At 51.4% G+C, this 17,017-nt stretch overlaps 5 protein-coding genes across 5 annotated transcripts; 3 read left to right on the top strand and 2 right to left on the bottom strand.

Moving 5' to 3' along the window:
• Positions 1 to 1,485: 1,485 nt before the first annotated feature.
• HER10_EVM0012956 (uncharacterized protein) lies at positions 1,486 to 3,788 on the bottom strand (the record flags this gene model as incomplete). The annotated part of the gene is made up of 3 exons (XM_035482330.1): positions 1,486 to 2,578; positions 2,647 to 2,863; positions 2,918 to 3,788. 3 exons carry the CDS (start codon positions 3,786 to 3,788, stop codon positions 1,486 to 1,488), a joined length of 2,181 nt encoding a protein of 726 aa, XP_035337835.1.
• Positions 3,789 to 5,647: 1,859 nt separating this feature from the next.
• HER10_EVM0001327 (uncharacterized protein) lies at positions 5,648 to 8,648 on the top strand (the record flags this gene model as incomplete). The annotated part of the gene is made up of 9 exons (XM_035471081.1): positions 5,648 to 6,021; positions 6,086 to 6,166; positions 6,228 to 6,922; positions 6,985 to 7,187; positions 7,245 to 7,265; positions 7,332 to 7,730; positions 7,781 to 8,103; positions 8,156 to 8,389; positions 8,449 to 8,648. Exons 1-9 carry the CDS (start codon positions 5,877 to 5,879, stop codon positions 8,646 to 8,648), a joined length of 2,301 nt encoding a protein of 766 aa, XP_035336889.1. The 5' UTR covers positions 5,648 to 5,876.
• Positions 8,649 to 8,904: 256 nt separating this feature from the next.
• HER10_EVM0006905 (unsaturated glucuronyl hydrolase) lies at positions 8,905 to 10,505 on the bottom strand (the record flags this gene model as incomplete). The annotated part of the gene is made up of 2 exons (XM_035476478.1): positions 8,905 to 10,191; positions 10,242 to 10,505. 2 exons carry the CDS (start codon positions 10,503 to 10,505, stop codon positions 8,905 to 8,907), a joined length of 1,551 nt encoding a protein of 516 aa, XP_035337317.1.
• A 1,727-nt stretch (positions 10,506 to 12,232) lies between these two features.
• Positions 12,233 to 13,434, top strand: HER10_EVM0005382 (phosphorylcholine phosphatase; the record flags this gene model as incomplete). Its single annotated transcript, XM_035475003.1, has 1 exon — positions 12,233 to 13,434. The coding sequence occupies exon 1, from the start codon at positions 12,340 to 12,342 to the stop codon at positions 13,432 to 13,434; it is 1,095 nt and encodes a 364-aa protein (XP_035337203.1). The 5' UTR covers positions 12,233 to 12,339.
• Positions 13,435 to 14,918: 1,484 nt separating this feature from the next.
• On the top strand, positions 14,919 to 16,744 carry HER10_EVM0012846 (cytochrome P450 3A17). The gene is made up of 3 exons (XM_035483193.1): positions 14,919 to 15,028; positions 15,082 to 15,609; positions 15,684 to 16,744. Exons 1-3 carry the CDS (start codon positions 14,933 to 14,935, stop codon positions 16,614 to 16,616), a joined length of 1,557 nt encoding a protein of 518 aa, XP_035337823.1. The 5' UTR covers positions 14,919 to 14,932; the 3' UTR covers positions 16,617 to 16,744.
• Positions 16,745 to 17,017: the final 273 nt, after the last annotated feature.

Here is a 17,017-nt window from a genome sequence, read left to right on the forward strand (position 1 = left end):
AAGCCGCATGCGCAAAGATAGCAGCTAGTCGTTCAGTTAATGCTGATTGTCTCGCAATTACGCCCCTCATCCCATACGGTCTTGTTATCGATGTAAGTCGTGTGACGCTGTCTAATCGATTGGCTGATAATACGTCATAACTGGTATGTCAAGTGCATCCGGGTTTGGTCTGTCATACCAGAATGGTAACGAAGGATACATCTTCTTCCACATTCTCCTATAGCGGTTTATGTAAAGCTCCTCACGATCTTCAAATCTTCTCTCGACCGCTCTGCGCTCGATACTCTCAGACCTCGCAAAGTAATTATCAGCATTTTCCTGGTCCCGGTCAATCGCGTCAAGTTCGCGTCGGGGAGAGAATCGGAAGACCGCCCAGCACCCAGCCTTGTTATAATTGTCAATGACAATCGTCCTTTTGTTGTCATACGCCCGTCGACTTTCTTTTCGACGCCGAAAGTGCGTGACCTTGGTTTCATTCATCCGTGCTTTGTACTTCATGTGCAGTTCTCGGAGACCACTGCGTTGTTTAGCCTCGAGGGTTGATGGTGTTTCTTCCGAGGCAATGTCGGTTTCAGGTTCCGACCCTGACGACGAGTCGAATAAAAGCTGTTCTTCGATGGGACTTTCTTGAACTACGCTTTCGCTCATAGAAAGCCGTTGGCTGACTTGTGTGAAAGACCTGGGCCGGCGCGGCACAATCAACGGACGAGCGGCGCTTCCGGTTCCTGGAAATGAAGACATGATTGACAACTGTGTTATATCGTGGTTTTATACAAGCTTATGGATTCTGGTGTGTTCTGGAGAGTATATCGTTAACCTGTAGGCGGTGAACACCTATGTATCCCAATGGTATATGCTTTCTCCGATATGCTGAAGCTTCAAGTACGCCGAAACCTATCTCCGGTGCTCATGAGCCTCAATGACTGTGGCCTTAGACTGGATCCTCTAAGGCCCTTCAAGGTAATCAAATGAATACATAAAGACTTGTCGTTATCAACAGCCCCATCAAGGTTCCTTCATATATCATGAGCTACCGCTGATGTGAAGGTTTCTTGTTCAGGCACGGTTGAGGCGTGTTTGACGCGTATTTTCATGCAAATAATTCAACCCTAGCGGGATACCTATTTTATAATTCTGAACTACGAATGACGAATGCTGTTAAATTCGGGGAACTCCTCCGATATCGTAGCCACGATACTACAATCTCAAAAGTATCGTGAGAAATCTGTATCTTATACTCAAGGTAATTGTGTAATATTGCGGCATTGAAGCACCATCTCCAACACGAACATGAGATGTGATCATCAGAGATGATCAACGTAGATCGCCTCAAAATTGACAAAAATCTAAGGCTATGGTGCAGCGATGTAGTCTCTTCTTCCACGCCTATGAGATATCAATCATGGGGACTCTGTGTCATGGTGTCATGAGGGTCCAATAGACTGCAGAATGCTTTATTTATGTTATCAATTATGAAATTGACACCTAAGCTTGAGTAAGAGCAACAACTAAAATCACATCGCCATCTGTTGCGTCTAAATCTTCAGATTCCAGGTGCACCCGCGGAACATCCAACCATCGTTCTGCCAATTGCTTGCCAGCACTGAACCAGCCTTTGTTTGCCGAGGTAGACAACGCAAAGATGGACTCGATCAAGACCATCTCAAATCCGGCATCCAGGCCACCGACAGTAGCATGAGAAACGACCGGTATTAAGGTCCTAGAGCAGGCCAAGTTTGTGTTCGAATCAGGCTTCAGTGGAAAACTTTCTGATATCGTCTGGTGACTACTCGGTGACTGTGAAACAACGCCGCTGGCGCCTGCTGAAGACAAGATTAGAGTGGAAAGCTCTTTCTGTAGAACGCCTTCGGCAGAGCCCAAGCTGGCGGCTTTCGGAACCTCGGAGATGACAGGTAGAGGCAACCCGTCAGTCTGGCCGCCCTTTTTGCGGCCAGAGATCGCGAAGCCGCCCTCGATTGTGTGTAACGTCTTGAGCTTCTCGTGCACTTTGATTTTGTGTACTCGAACATGCCAGTCCGGCCATCGGTCAGATGGTGGGATCAGCGTAGTGTCTACACTAACGGCTCTGTCACCCCATGGATACCACTTGGCGCTCGCGGCTTGTACTTCTTGCGTGCTCGAAGCTGTCTTGATGAACGCAGTCGAAAAGCGCACTGGTTCAGATTTCCACTTCACTGCCCATGTCTCTCCGCCATCGCGACTCAAGGCAAGGGCGTTGTCTGGGGCAATCTGCTGGATTAACGGCCCCGTCGGTACGGAGAATGTAAAAGCGGAGGAGTACGCAAACTTGCAGTACTTGGCCTGGTTGGCCTTCATAGGCCACGCTACGAACTGTCCTGGCGAAAGGAGAAAGTGATGGTTGCTTCCAGGATGGTTGCACACAATCTGCTGAGGGGCTGGGACGAGCGCAACGGAGTCTGCTGCAGAAAGAGAGGGGTATGGCTGCTCATCTGCAGTCCAGAAGTCATCGTCTTCCCCAAGACCAACCGCAATGAGCGTCTTTAGACACCAGTACGGAGATTGAGGTGAGTTGTAGTCTTCGCACAAGTACATGTTTCTAAGCTGAGAATGAGCAAGTATTCGTTTGATGTGGCCGTGGATGGACTGGGATGTAGAGGCACTTACGGATATAACCATCCAATGTTCATGGTACCGTCAGGATAGAAGACACCATCGGAGTTGTTTGCCCACCATCTGAGATGTCTCAGTAGGAAGCCTTTGATGGCCCCGGGGGTGTGAAGAGGCTTTGGCATATCGGGTACTTGTGCCAGAGCTAGAGCAGCGAAATATCCTCCGCAGGCGAAGCGATAAGTCAAAGACCGGCCGAAAGGTATAGCAGAACCTAGAAGATCTTAGCACATTGCGTAGGTGGAGGAAATTTCGAGAAACAGCTTACCTTCAGAGTCAAAGTATCGCCAGAAAGTGGTACCAAAGTCTCTTGCTCTCTGGCGGTACTTCTCTGCTCGTTCGGGGTCGATATCTGCAGCAAATCGAGAATAGAGCAGCTGACTGAACTGAATCGCAAAGCTACCAGAGTAGTAGTCGGCTTGTCTTCCGATTCCTATCGCATCGCGTCTGCCAGTCTTCTCAAACTGCTCGAACTCATCCTGTGCCTGCTCTGGTGTTTGCCAAGGACCGTCTGCCGACCAACCATCAAATCGGTAGAAAGTGTCCAGGAGTGCCAAGTCTGAGTTTATCTCGTCGCGAACACTTTCATATGGCACCCCACATACTTTGAACAGAGCCAAGTTCCCAAATACTCTGAACCAACGCCAGTTGTTCTTCGGCATTTCCATTCCATTCAAAGACCGGAGCCAGTTGGTGATATTTTTTTTCGACTTTTCACTCAACGGCTGGAAAATGCGATCAGGCGCTGAAAGGAGGGCAAATGCTACAATTTCAGCCTCTACCATGCGCTGATCAGGGCCGAGAATTGGTCCCCAGTACTCGGGGTGCTCGGGGTCGGTTCCTGTGACGAAGCCGTCGATCCATGGCTGGACTACTTCGGTGATTGCAGCGGACAGTGATGGATCTGAAGTGGCATCAGCTCCGAGGAGCAATGCGCCTACAGCCCATAGCGGCCGAGCAAAACCTTCTAGTTGGGCAGCTGTCTCGTCAAAGTGCGTGGCCGAAGTCACCGGAATTCGGATCCGGCCCTTGGACGGGGAGAAGTGGGGTAAGAGGGGCCGGAGCAGCGCGAGTGTAGCTTGGACCAAGTCCGCCCTGGTTCGGAGGGGATTGTTGGAGAATCCTGACAGGGGTGGCATTGTGAGAGATGTTCGCGAACACACAAATTGGCTTGTGCGGAATGGAAGTGCTCGGGTTATGTCTTGACACCCATCGGCTGGTCTTATTTCGTCTTGCGATGAATTCGAAGGCTATTGGTTCCACCGTGGCTTGCCCAGATGCGTCGGATACCGGGGTATTCGTCGGACAGTCTATCGCCGTGCGTATGATGCGTTAGCCAGAGAAGGCTGGATCATAATATCGTGACCACGACCATGGTAATCCTTTTAATCGTGTCATCAAACGTAAATTTGATTACGAATGAGCCAGCCGGTGTAGTCCCTGATGGCCATTGCCTTGCCTTTACTGCGAGCTACTGAACTATTTTGCATACTTAGTTTCCTTCATCTTAAGATGACCAATGAAACCCGCGATTGGTATTGGTGAGCCTCTGTTCAAGATCGACAAAAGACGTCAAGTGCACTCTTTCTTTCTCCTAATGTGTTTGGAAAAGTTTGCTGTTGATGCGGTCGCTTGGAAGTAGTGAGTGCTTTGAGGACTTCTATCCTCGTCGCACTCAGTTGGAACGGAGTCAAGCTTTGAGGCGATGAGTTCCGGCAGATACAGAACACGCTGCCTTCAGTATAATGATGATCTGAGATTCTCGCTCAATAGTTCGTGAGGACTTAATGACCGCAATCACATTAGTCAGATTGGTGACTCCCTCTTATGACGGGAGCCATTGGCACATGGACATTTCTTGCAGCTCTTCGGAGGTTTGTGCATGTAACATGCTGCAGGTACCCGAAACCCTAGCACTCGAGGGGCATAATTTGCTAGGTTTCTTCAATCATTGGCCCCAAAATCGTGTTCGCTGTCCACCATATATGCTCAAACTGTTGGGGGTGAGACTATTCAACATGGGTTCTGATACATGAGAAGAGGGGCTGGGTCTAGGCATTTAAGGTTGCTCACACATCATCTGCACGATGAGTTCACTGGTCTTTTGCTCGACAAGTTGTTCACATTGAGCTTTATGTATGGATAAGAAGCTTATATTCGGGCAGACGCAAGCGCGACGAATCGATCTCATCAACTGGTGAGAAGTAATCATCATAATCACTTCATCGCCGGTACGGAATCAACGAGATTCGTGGGCCAAGACGAGCAGCATCACGTGGGTGATATTAGAGCAATGGCTGTCCTGATATGGACGACTGAGTACCTAATTGAAGGCATACGCCATCTTCAGGACCACGTTAGCAAACACGTCAGCCCGTAAAATTCGAGCTCTTGTTGCTTGAGTCAAAGAAATGCGAACACAACTAAGCCCCGAAGAATTTCGGATTCCTCTCAACGCTCAATCAAATCCTCTCAACTCTCGCTTTTCTTCATCGACCAAACCTCGCTTTACCCAGCTGTGACGAGACCAAGTCAAGCCGTAATTATCCTTGCCCATTTCTTCTTGATGCACTCCATCCTACCTAAGTTAACTGCTTATGTTTAGACCAGTGGCCGCCGACTAGCCTTTGTGTGGTGCCGGGCATCGGCTCAAAGGAGCCCGCAAGCGCTAACGAAACGCTCTCCAGTTTCTCCGCACCAACCTCGTTCCACCAAATCGCCCACTTCGTTTTCCTCACTTGCTCACCCCTGTCTCGATATCCCCAGAGTGCGGGGGAAACTTTCCGCCTCCTCTCTGCTCGTCCGCTTATGGGAAGGTGAATTGTTATGGTCAGGGGAGGACTGAGTTCAAGAGTCAGAAGAGCTTAGTGCAAAGAATCGATGCCGTTGCCCCAAATCCCTCGGTCAAATCGAACCGAGAGCACCCCGGACGGTTCCCCTCTCCACAGCCACCCCCAACTTTCCCACCTCATAAACACAAGAATCCTCTTTTGATCCCCTCTTGCATCGTCGCGTCGCACGATTCCATGGCCGACGATTGCCACGTAACCGACGTTGAGAGGAGCCACACGTAGAAACGCCCGCGCCGCTCGCACAAACGCCCTTGTCTGCGGCGTTCATCGGATCTTTGACTCTCGGTGACCCGCCGATCGGACCGGGCTCTCTCCGGGGCGCCGCCACCACCGCTGCCGTGAGCCTGCTGTTGGGCGCCGATCGCTCAAGCCGATATGGATCTGACCACACCGGCGCCGGCTTCGGGGTCGCAACCCCCTGATGGCTCTGATGGCGACATCCCATCTTGTCAGGGCTGTCGGCGCCGCAAGCTACGGTGTTCCCGCGACCAGCCGATATGTTCGCACTGCAAGCGGTTGGGTAAGTTTCCTGGATGCAGCACTCATGTCGAAAATGGATCTAGATAGACATACTGACCGGAAAGACTCGCCATGTGTGTACGATTTGAAGAAGAATAAGCCGGGTATCAAACCCGGAGCAGTTGAGAGCCTGAATCGCCGAGTGGGTAAGTCTCACCCGAATCGAAAACCCTGCCAGTCGAGTCAATCATTGACTATGTCATGAAGAGGTTTTGGAAAATGCTCTACTGCAAAAGTCCAGTGAAGGTTCTTACCCGACCACAAATGGCAACGGTAACACAGAGTCGCACAGCGCGCCGGCCGAGTCCCAGAACGTGGTCGGAATCCTCTCTTTGCTGGCGCGTGAGCTACACAAGCTCAATTCGAAGACCAAAAATGGCTCTCAAGCCGGCACACCTGAAGGGGCAGCTGAGCATGCCGTGTTCTCTCCAACAACGTCCAGCTCTTCCAGGCGAAACACTATTGACGGAGTCGAAATCGTCTCACATCCTCACAATCAACCAAGAAAGCGTCGGAGGGTCGATAGCTGCGGCAACCCGAACATCGATCTGGCTTTTCCCTTGGAAGACCTGGAGAACATCACAACAAGCCTGCCACCGCCACAACTCTTGGAAGACATCATCAATATCCATTTCAACATCATTCAGCCCTGGATTCCAATCCTTCATGAGACGCAGTTTCGTAGGCGGGTGCACGACCCGGAACAGCTGCCCCGCTTGGTGGTCGTTCTCCATGCCATGGTAGTGGCAGCTCTTCGATTCGTCGACAACTCGGAAATCCGACTTTCGGCGCTTGAGGTTGAGCGACGGACATCGCGGTCAAGAAATATCGTCATACTGAACGCAATGGATCACCTTTCGGTCGAGAATCTGCAAGCGCTGGTCATTCTAGCCTTCAACGATGTGAGTGTTTCCCCAAAACTCTCGTTGAGGTGATCTCAATCAACATTACTAACATGGCCAAGATCGGAAACGGAGATGCGTCAAAGGCTTGGTCAATAGTTGGCTCTCTCACAAGGACTGTCGAATACCTCCAAATGAGTATCGAAGCCGATCACCAAGACAAGGAACCTCTTCTAAAGCCGCTACCGTCAATACCGCCACCCCAGAATTGGACCGAAGAAGAAGAACGGCGGCGAGTCTTTTGGAACATCTTCAACCTCGATAGGTGAGCCAGACTAATTCAGGATTTCTACTGCCGTGAATACTAAACCCACCTTTCCAGATTTTGCTCCGTCACAACAGGGTAAGGCCTTGCATAAGTGCATGTAGAGCTGAGAGGCAGAACAATCGAACTGACTTCAATCTGTAGATGGAATACCAGTCTAACGTCTGATGATGTCTATCGTAGACTTCCCGCCGACGGCGGTCTGTGGCACAAGGAAGAGTCAGTGATTACTCCCTTCTTCGGTATCTGGGATCGGTCAGCTGCCAAGATGGGCAACTCCATTGCCTTCTTACCTGCGCACTATCCTAGTCCGGAGCAGACGGTCGACGCGCCACCGCAAACCCCCATCACCACTCATCCTTGCAAAGGTCCCAACACGGTCGACATGACCACAGTCGGAGCGTTTGCATACTGCATAGAAGCGACTGAGTCTCTTAGTAGAGTCACGACGTACTTTCTTCAACAGAAGATCAACTTCCTGGATAGACAGGAAGTCAGCAGCTGGCTTACTCGGTTCAAGGAGTTAGATCTGCGTCTAGTGCAGTACGTTTGAAGCCGCGCCTTGCCAATTCATCATGCTGACAAGACTTTAGCTGGAAGATGTTCCTGCCTCAGAAGTGGAAGGACTCCAACATCTCTCGCCAACCCGCTCTCATCAACATGGACCCTAACCTCACGCTCGCACACATTACTCACAACACTTCAATGATTCTCCTCCACCAACGCATAGCTTATCCAGAGCCTCGTTGGTCTAACATAGTGAAGCTCCCTAGCTTCTGTAGCGCCGAAACTTGCCAGGAGGCCGCAGTCGAGACGACAACCATTACTGAGAAGTACTTAAAGTACACCCCCGAAAACAGCCCGGCTACCAGTCAATTCGCCTTTTGCGTCTTCATCAGCGCCAGAGTACTCCTCGGTACGTGAATGTGAACTCGTAACTAAAACGATCATATCCTAACGCTTCTCAGTCCATTGGCGGTACTACGACGCTGAGCTTGCCCCGGAATTCTGGACCCTGGTTGAGAGCATGGAAGAAATGGCCAAGCGCTGGGTTGGGCCCATCCTGAAAGAAAAGCACGCCCAGTGTCTCGCTGGCAAATACGCTGCGCAGCTCCGCGACCTCCATCGCAAGTGCCAAGCAGATCCCCAATTCACTGTCGATGTCTTGGGATACTCAAGCGGTGTCACCGGTCAAGGGTGCAGTCCTGCTGCTCAGACGCCAGCTTTCAGCCACCAGCAGGGCAATGCCTTGTTTGCTCAGAGTTCCAACAGGATGGCGCCGCCCGTTTCAAGTCCATTGGCACCGAACCAGACGACAGGACTATCGCAACCTCGGCCGCCGCCCATCTTCCCAAATCAGCAGCCGCAGGGCCAGATGAGGCAGGGCTCGATGATGGGTCCTATGGGATCTCCCATGCCGATGACTGGGTTTACCCCGAGAGATTCGGATGCGCCCGATGAGCTTTCTGCCATCTCTCATATGCTGATGGATCAAAGATTCATGGAAATGGACAGGATCATCAGTTTTGATGACATGATGTTCACCGCACAAACGGCGAACAATGGTAATGCGTCCATGCCAGTCAACGGCTGGGGTCCTGTTGATAATACACAGCTGGACTGAACAAGTGTTGAAGGAGTGCTCATGCGAAAAACGATTTCATATTCTATTCGTGATACCCTCATTTAGCCCGTACATACACAAAGCACTATGAATCTACACCAATCCCATCTTAAGTAGTCTGTTGCCGAACTCAATCAAGTAGTAGTCACCGTAAACCAAGCCATGATCCCAGTATCTCTTGTGGTCCCGTGTGTTGTGGTTTGCCGTAGCGTTCTTCAGGATAGCATCAAAGGTCTTGCCCTCCTCGACGTCTTTGGTTGAGATCTCGCCATTGCTAAAGACGAACTTGGCCTTCTCCATCGCCAGCGAGAAGTCGAGGGTATCCTTCACGATCGTGATAGCCATATCCCGGTACCTCGCGCTCTCCTTCACCAGGCCCTGTCCGGCCAAGGCCTGGGACAGAACCAGCATACCGTTGGCGGCGATGATACCTGCGGATGAGTCTCTCAGAGGGAACTCCTCGTTCTCGATCGGCGCGTCAAAGTCCCAGAGCGGGACGTATCGGCCCTTTGTTCTGTTCTCGCCCTCCACGGGGAATTCGACAGACTTTGGTGACGTCTCCAGTCGCATGAAGAAGTATTCTGCGAGGCCACGGGACACCTCCAAGAACTCCTCATCACCGGTCCACAGGAACGTCTGAGCGTAGCCAAGAATACCCCACGCCTGGCCTCTCGCCCACGTTGACTCGGCGGCGTATCCCTGGCCCGTTCTTCGCTCCTTGATTTCACCGTCCTTGGGATTAAAGTTGACGACGTGAACGTTGCTGTACATCTTCTCTTTGATGATGCCTCTGGAATCCTTTTCAAGGCGGAGGTTCGACTTGATCAACGTCTTGGCGTGTCTTGTTGCGGCATCCCATAGCTCTTGCTCGCCGGTGTGAGATGCAGCGTAGTAGAGCAGGTCCAGGTTACACATCGAGTCGATGATAACGAGGAAGTCGTCCGTCAAACTCGTAATAGTGACACCATGCTGGGTCAGCGCGTCCCATGACCGAATGGCTCCGACAGTTGAGTTGTACCGTGTGTAGAGAGCCTTGGCCGCGGTTACGATGGAGTCTAAAGCCTGCTTGTCTTGGGCAACCTCCCACCTCACTCTCATTGACGGCTGAATCATGAATGACATGTCGTGGGTATCCGTGCGCTTGGCCGTGGTGTGGAGGGGTTCTGACCATGAGGCGCCGAGCGACCATAGCTTTGACAGCAAAGCCGCCTTGTCTTGCCCACCGGGCATGGTATGAGGGAACTTAACTAGTCTCTCAATGAGGGAGTAGATGTTGCCTGGGAAGAAACCACACGTCCAGAAGTCGGCCTCTCGCAAGATGTACTTGCCGGCTTCCGGGCCCGTCTGGAGGACGTACTCTGGGTATGCCAAAGGAGGGTCCTGTACGTTATGAGAAATTGACATCTCGGGATGAGAGCATTGCAACTTACATTGTTCACAAGTGCATCTGTGGCTGTCCGGAAGATTTTGGCAGTGACGTTCTCCTCGAACAAGCCCCCGACTTGTTCTCTAATGGGCTTTGATTGTGCCATCTTCCGTCTCAAGGTAGTGACAGACCTGCCTCCTGATTCTGAGATGCTAGTGTCGCTATCAGCATTGAGCTCGGTGGTGCTGTCAGACTCGGCATAGGTCACGTCCTTCGGGGATGAGACGTCATCCACCGGGATGGAGGTGTGTCCACTGAGATGCGCCATGTTGATAGAGATGATTCAGAATACTCTACTGTAATAGAGGCAAAGCATTGAGACATTCACTTACGAACTAGGTGACCCTGGAACACTCGGGGCTAGAGTCTTATAAGGGCGTGAGTGCGAGTTAGATCAGCGTGGAAGTAAGCCGGAACTCTGTGTTGACGCCGAATGAAGGAAGCACGGTATCTTCGGTCTGTCGCTCGGGACAAGACGTTGTATTCTTCGCAGCGGACTTGCGGCGAGATCCAAGATTGAGGCGTTCGGTCGAAGCGTCGGGGAACCAAAGTCTGGTTGGAGCGGTAATCGGGTGGTGGTGCAGTCTCTACGCGGAGGATTTGTCGTCCGGACGATCGCCCGATGCCCGAAGTCGAGATCTTGACAGCTGTGATTCTTCCGACTTGGCTCTCTGGAGTCTAACTTTATTGCGAAGACATTGTCATCACGTTCTCGAGCTTATACATATAACCTGTCATCCTCCTTGATCTTGCAAGTTTGGCGATACAGGTCAATGATCCTGATCTTAGGTCAAACTGTGCGACCCGGCACAGCCGCCTACCGGTCGGCGTGTAACTTCCTCGCTATGTTGCACGACCATCCATCCGTACGAGTTCAAAGAATTGGAATTATTTTCACCATCTGGAGTCTCAAAGCTTGAAGGCCAAGTTGTCTGCGGTTTCATTTGGTTTACTGTCTCTCTCGCAAGTTCGTCTGGGTTGCAATTCGTGCTCACGAGCAGGGTTCGCTGATTGTCGGACTGTCGGTGTTGTCCCCGTGAACAGGCCCTGCCTCTAAGCCGTAAACGCCGGCACTTTCATTGGCATGATTGATTGACATGGCGAAAACACGAGAACCAAGCTGTCGGTACAACTTCCTATGGTGTGCATATACGGATAGCCTCCGCGGTGATTTGAGAGTCCAGGGACGCAGCAACGGTTTGACTCAAGTAGGTGCAGAATTTCAAGAGCTAGAGAGATAGCAACACCGAGGCGCGACGGCAGCTCCGGGTGCCTGTCAGCAAACCTGGAAACCACGCATTGGAACACTTCAGGCCAGTTGCGCGGCTAGATAACAGCACATGGGACATATCGTTGTCCTAGATATTCTCGTTATCCACCCAAACAAGTCCGAACAGCCGGCAACGGCAATGTTACCCGACAACGTGGTTCATCTAATATGGTCCATTCGTACTGAACCCCTGTGACGTGAGCAGCAGTTCGGCTTGGCGGCTCAGTGGGAGTCTGGAGATCTCCACGTCCTCCACGCCATGCTGTAGGGCTGAGCAGCTCATTCAGCTTGACGCAACGCTCGGAAAAGATACCAAACGTCGCGATGTCTTCGCACGCACCGCGCTGTTATCAGGCTTGTCCGGAAAACCCCCACAGGCTGACGAAAAGTTTATCAGTTAGCTCATTTCAATAATCCCGCTCATCGTCACGAATGTTACCCCAACCAGCTAGAAGAGATTAATCGACCCCACAAAGTGGATGTTGCACGACGTCGCGGACGCCGCCGCCAACACCCGCGTAAACCTCTCTCACCTTGGCAAAGCCCAGTATCTACCAGACTGAGGTTCTCAGCACCGGTAAGCGAGTAGGAAGAACCATGATTAGCTAAAATGAGGTAAAGCGAGAAGTTGGCAGAGCGAGGCCTCTCTCCAATCGCCGCCAACTTGTTTATAACGCGGCAGCGGCCCGGCCGCCGTGAGAAATGAATGGCTTCCTCCGTTCCCCCAGCTCTCGGCCCGTTCTTCACTGCCGGCAATCATACCCTCACTTTGGTCTTTTCTGGCTAGCTGCAGCTCTATTCAGTTACTAGCTCCATCACCAGTATCGTCAACATGAAGACCTCTATGAACCCCATCGTTGCCTCGCTCGGGCTGGCCATCGCCCGTGGCGTCGCGAATGCCGCTCCGTCGGTCTACGCCTCCAACCACAGTGCCGGCCCCGAGTTGAAGCACTGGCCGGCCGAGGCGGCCAAGGCTCTCAACACCATGATCGCGGCCAACGCCAACCAGAGCCAATACGCCGTCTTCGACATGGACAACACCAGCTACCGCTTCGATCTCGAGGAGTCGCTGCTGCCGTATCTCGAGAGCATCGGTGTCCTTACCCGTGACACCATGGACCCTACTCTGAAGCTCATTCCGTTCAAGGACACGGCAAACCACACCGAGACGTTGTACAGCTACTACCTCCGCCTGTGCGATATTGACGAGATTATTTGCTACCCGTGGGCTGCTCAGATCTGGAGCGGTATTCCTTTGCGGGAGCTCAAGGAGCACGTGGACGATCTCATGGCTCTGAACCGTACCATTCCTACCACTTACTACGACGGCGACGTTATCACCCCCACCGAGGTCAGCCCTCCCAAGATCTTCACCGGCCAGGTTGAGCTCTACAACAAGTTGATGGCCAACGGCATCGACGTCTACGTTATCACCGCCGCTGCTGAAGAACTGGTCCGTATGGTCGCTGCCGACCCCAAGTACGGCTACAACGTCAAGCCTGAGAAAGTCATCGGCGTCACCATGCTCATGAAGAACCTGACCTCCGGCGATCTCACCACCAGCCGTAAGCAGATCGAGGACGGCGTCTACAACGAGGAGGCCAACCTGGACCTCGTCATCACTCCCTACCTCTACACTCCTGCTACCTGGATGCAGGGCAAGTGGGCGGCGATCCTCACTTACATCAACGAGTGGCAGGGACCTATCTTGGCTGGTGGCGACACCCCCTCCAGCGACGGCCCCATGATCTTCCACGGCGTCAATGTTGCTAGGGGCGGCATTCACCTCTGGATCAACCGCAAGGACAGCGCCATGGCGACCATGAACGAGATGATTGTGAACAACACTGCTGCTCAGAAGGCGAACAACCTCCCTGTCACTGCAGACAAGAACTGGGTTATTGTTACTCCTACGGAGATTCAGTAAATCTAGGAGCAAAAGATAGACGCAGCCGCAAAGGCATAACAGAACTAGATGATCAATGTAATGTTTTATCATGCAATTCACCACGAGGCTTCGTCTTTAGTACTTCTAAGACTGTACACATGTCGAATTCGACCAGCAGAACTAACAGTGCAGAAAGATGACTTGCAGTCTGGGGCCATAGAAAACACCCCCAAACCGTAAACTTGAGTAATAAGCACTTGCTCTCACTCACGGCCACCATCGTTGCTAATATACCACACAGACGGGCGTACTACTCTCTGCAACTCGAGGATTGACTTCAAACTGCTCAGAAGAGTCAAATCTGAGACGGTCCAACAAGCAAAAAAGGAAGTGCAGTCTCTGAGGACAGAGACTATGGACGATCTGGGAATCGAACCCAGGACCTACCGCATGCTAAGCGGTCATTATACTACTAAACCAATCGCCCATTCTCTGATCTAGCCCGGACTTGAACCGGAGACCTTCAGTGTGCCAGGTGAAGCGCAAGATGCGTTCACGATGTTAGACTGACGTGATAACCAACTACACCACCAGACCATGTGTTTGTTGCAAGGATCATGCGAATGAGGGCTTGAGTAACCTGCGGGTCTGCGCGTTGTGGAAAAGGCCCAGCCTCTGTGGGGTGGGAAGGCTTTTACCCACTCAGATTCAACCGAAAGCACTTAAGCATCGCCTGCTTCTCACCAAAGGGTGGCAGGTGGGTTCTGAATGGAAATAGAGGATCAAGCTCATTCAAGAGTGATGCGCAATAGTAAAGTTTATGAACTGTCCGGAGCTAGAAAGCTGTTGAGCATTTAAGAACACTATCCTTGTTGGCACCCAGCCCAGCCCAACTTTGCCAAGTCCAGCTGCTACGGGTGACTTAAAAGTGCTCCGGAACTCTCATGGCCCAATCATTCCACTCATTTCTTCGCTGTCTTTCTTCCCAACCCCTTCCACGATTTGTTCTAGCTTCAACCTACCCATTCATGGAAGTCATGCCCGGGGAAAAGACCCCAGACACGGGGCTTAAAGCCTGTAGCAGACTTATTCTGTGCCGCAAGCTAACCAAGCAGGCCCACCTTGTTTGCTACATGTTTGCAGCTGAAGATAGCAGCCCAGCAAACCAACCAATGCCACAGGTCCGAAAGGGCGCCTTTGCACGAAAGCATCTTGGCCTGCATGCTTTTACATGGTTCTAATCACTGCCGAGGCCAGTCAAATCGCCCCAACGTGACGTTGGTTGTTGGAAGGCGGAAACGTTATGTTCTCATTCGTCAGCGAGACAGACATTGTGCCAGGTGATCAAGCGGCACAATGGTGCTGAAGAACCTGGAAGTGTCTGTGTTGGAACTGCTGTTGGCGTTTAATCCGGTTCCTCCGGCGTTCTACTGAGAGAAGGCGGCAGCTTTCCCTTATAGTTGTGGTCGTTACCCCCTCATGAATTTGTAAATTGTTGAAAACTAATCTTTACAGTTGTTGACCCGGTGCACTCGCCATGAGGGTCACACTTTTGCACCCCGAAGATGACTTCGATCGAAAGGCCATGGCCATGGCATTAGTTGGAGCTGCAGGGGTTCTCGTAGTCTGCAACGTAAAATCCACTCTGTCTGACAAACGCTACTTATCCCCAGCTGACTGAAGTAGCTTTTATTACAGTACCTCAACTCCCCTCTTAAACATATTCCTGGACCTTGGCACACACGATGCTCAAGACTGAGGTTGAAACTTAGCCGGTTGACTGGAACCCGCATGACATACGTACACCAGCTCCACGAAAGGTACGGAAGCATTGTCAGGATCGCACCGAATGAAGTATCATGTATCGACATCCAATCAGTTTCCCAAGTCTACAAAGTTGGCGGCGGTTTCGAAAAGGCGCAATGGATTGGCGACTATGCAAAGAAGCTTCCAGCCCTGTCCTTGTCTATGATTCTGAACAGCGAAGAGGCGAAGCAGCGACGGAGACTTTTGCAAGGCTCTTTCACTCTTGCGTCCCTACGGAAAAATTGGGAATCGACTATTAGGAGTAAAGTTGAGCTTGCAGTCATGAAAATCGAGACAGAGGCCTTGGCAGGCTCATCAAACTCGCACAAGTGGTGGACGTATATGGCCGCTGATGTCATCAGCCAGCTCTCATTTGGGCAATCATTGGGGGTGCTGGAAACTGGAAAGGTATGAAAGAACATATACCTATCCTTAGATCTGACCAAGGTACTGACAGACTAATCACATGTACCACGTTGTAGAGTACGATGTACATGCGAGCCATTGAGAATGCCCTGATAGCGGACGTCATCCAGTGCGAGATACCATTCCTCGCCTCTCTATCCCAACTAATACCCCGGTCACTGCTTCAGACATTCTCCCGGCAGCTTGAGCAAGTCAGGCTTGGTGGTGCAGACGGAGTAGCGAGTGTCAAACAGCGAGGGCCATCATCAACCCAAAGTATCTTTACGGAGATGATTGCAGAATGTGACAGTGAAGGTCGGACTTGGTTGACAAAGGAGGCTGTCGGAATGGAGGGTGCAGGTATGATGGTTGCAGGAACAGACACAACCGCTGCTGTTCTGACCTATCTCATCTGGTCGGTGTTGAAACAGCCAGTCCTGCAAGAAAAGCTTGAGGATGAGATCGCACTACTCGGCGATGATTTTGACGATAAACGACTTGAGGCGTGCCTCATACTAGGCGCCGTTATAGAAGAGACCTTGCGCTTATATCCCGCCGTCCTCTCATCTCTACCAAGGCTTATTCCGGAAGGGGGGATTACGCTGTCATCGCACTTTGTGCCTGGAGGTACTGTTGTTTACAGCCCGGCCTACAGTCTGCAGCGCGACCCTAAAGTATTCCCGGATCCTCATCGGTACGCTTACCTAGAACATCCATCTGAAAAGGCACTAGTTGACTCGAGACTGTCTAGATTCGATGTTGATAGATACCTTGACCCGACCAAAGTTTCCCTCCAACAAAGGCAAGCATACATCCCCTTGGGAGCTGGGGCCAGAGTCTGCATTGGTCAATATCTGGCAATGATGGAGCTCCGTCTTTCCACCGCCGTATTCTTCAAAAGATGTCGCGGTGCAAGACTAGGCCCAAATATGCCAGCCGACAGCATGGAAATGAAGGATTACGTTCTCCTATCGCCGAAGAGGAAGCGATGCGATGTCATCTTGATTTAGAGAAGCAAACCCAACGACCGTCGGCTTACAAGGATATTTCCCAAAGAAATTCTTTCGGTATAATTTCAACGCAAGTTGGGAGAGTTCACAGAGCACTGGCTTTTTGACAAGGAAATAATACAAATACGGCATACCAGGTAGATACATTAGCCATGTCTATATGAGAGAGCATCTGCTCGTCATTGAATTATCTCGGAAACTTTTCTGTCAACCGATCGTATGTTCTTTTCAAGAATAAACGCTTCTTTCTTGCAGACATATTTTCATGGCCGAGGTCGCGACCACATCCAAAGCCAACTCATTCTAGATTCGCCAAGGTCGCCGGATACAGTCTGCCGGGGAGAATTTTTCCAGATCTGCGCTAAGTCAGTCACCTTACCCAGAGATCTGTTTCCGTGATG

The sequence above is a fragment of the Colletotrichum scovillei genome (genome assembly GCF_011075155.1).
Source record: "Colletotrichum scovillei strain TJNH1 chromosome Unknown Contig00002, whole genome shotgun sequence".
Lineage (NCBI taxonomy): Eukaryota > Fungi > Ascomycota > Sordariomycetes > Glomerellales > Glomerellaceae > Colletotrichum > Colletotrichum scovillei.

Coding starts and splice junctions, on each gene's coding strand:
- HER10_EVM0012846 (XM_035483193.1), top strand. CDS start 14,933: ATGAGGGTCACACTTTTGCACCCCGAAGATGACTTCGATCGAAAGGCC. Junction 15,029..15,081: donor GGGTTCTCGTAGTCTGCAAC/GTAAAATCCACT, acceptor TGACTGAAGTAG/CTTTTATTACAGTACCTCAA. Junction 15,610..15,683: donor GGGTGCTGGAAACTGGAAAG/GTATGAAAGAAC, acceptor ACCACGTTGTAG/AGTACGATGTACATGCGAGC.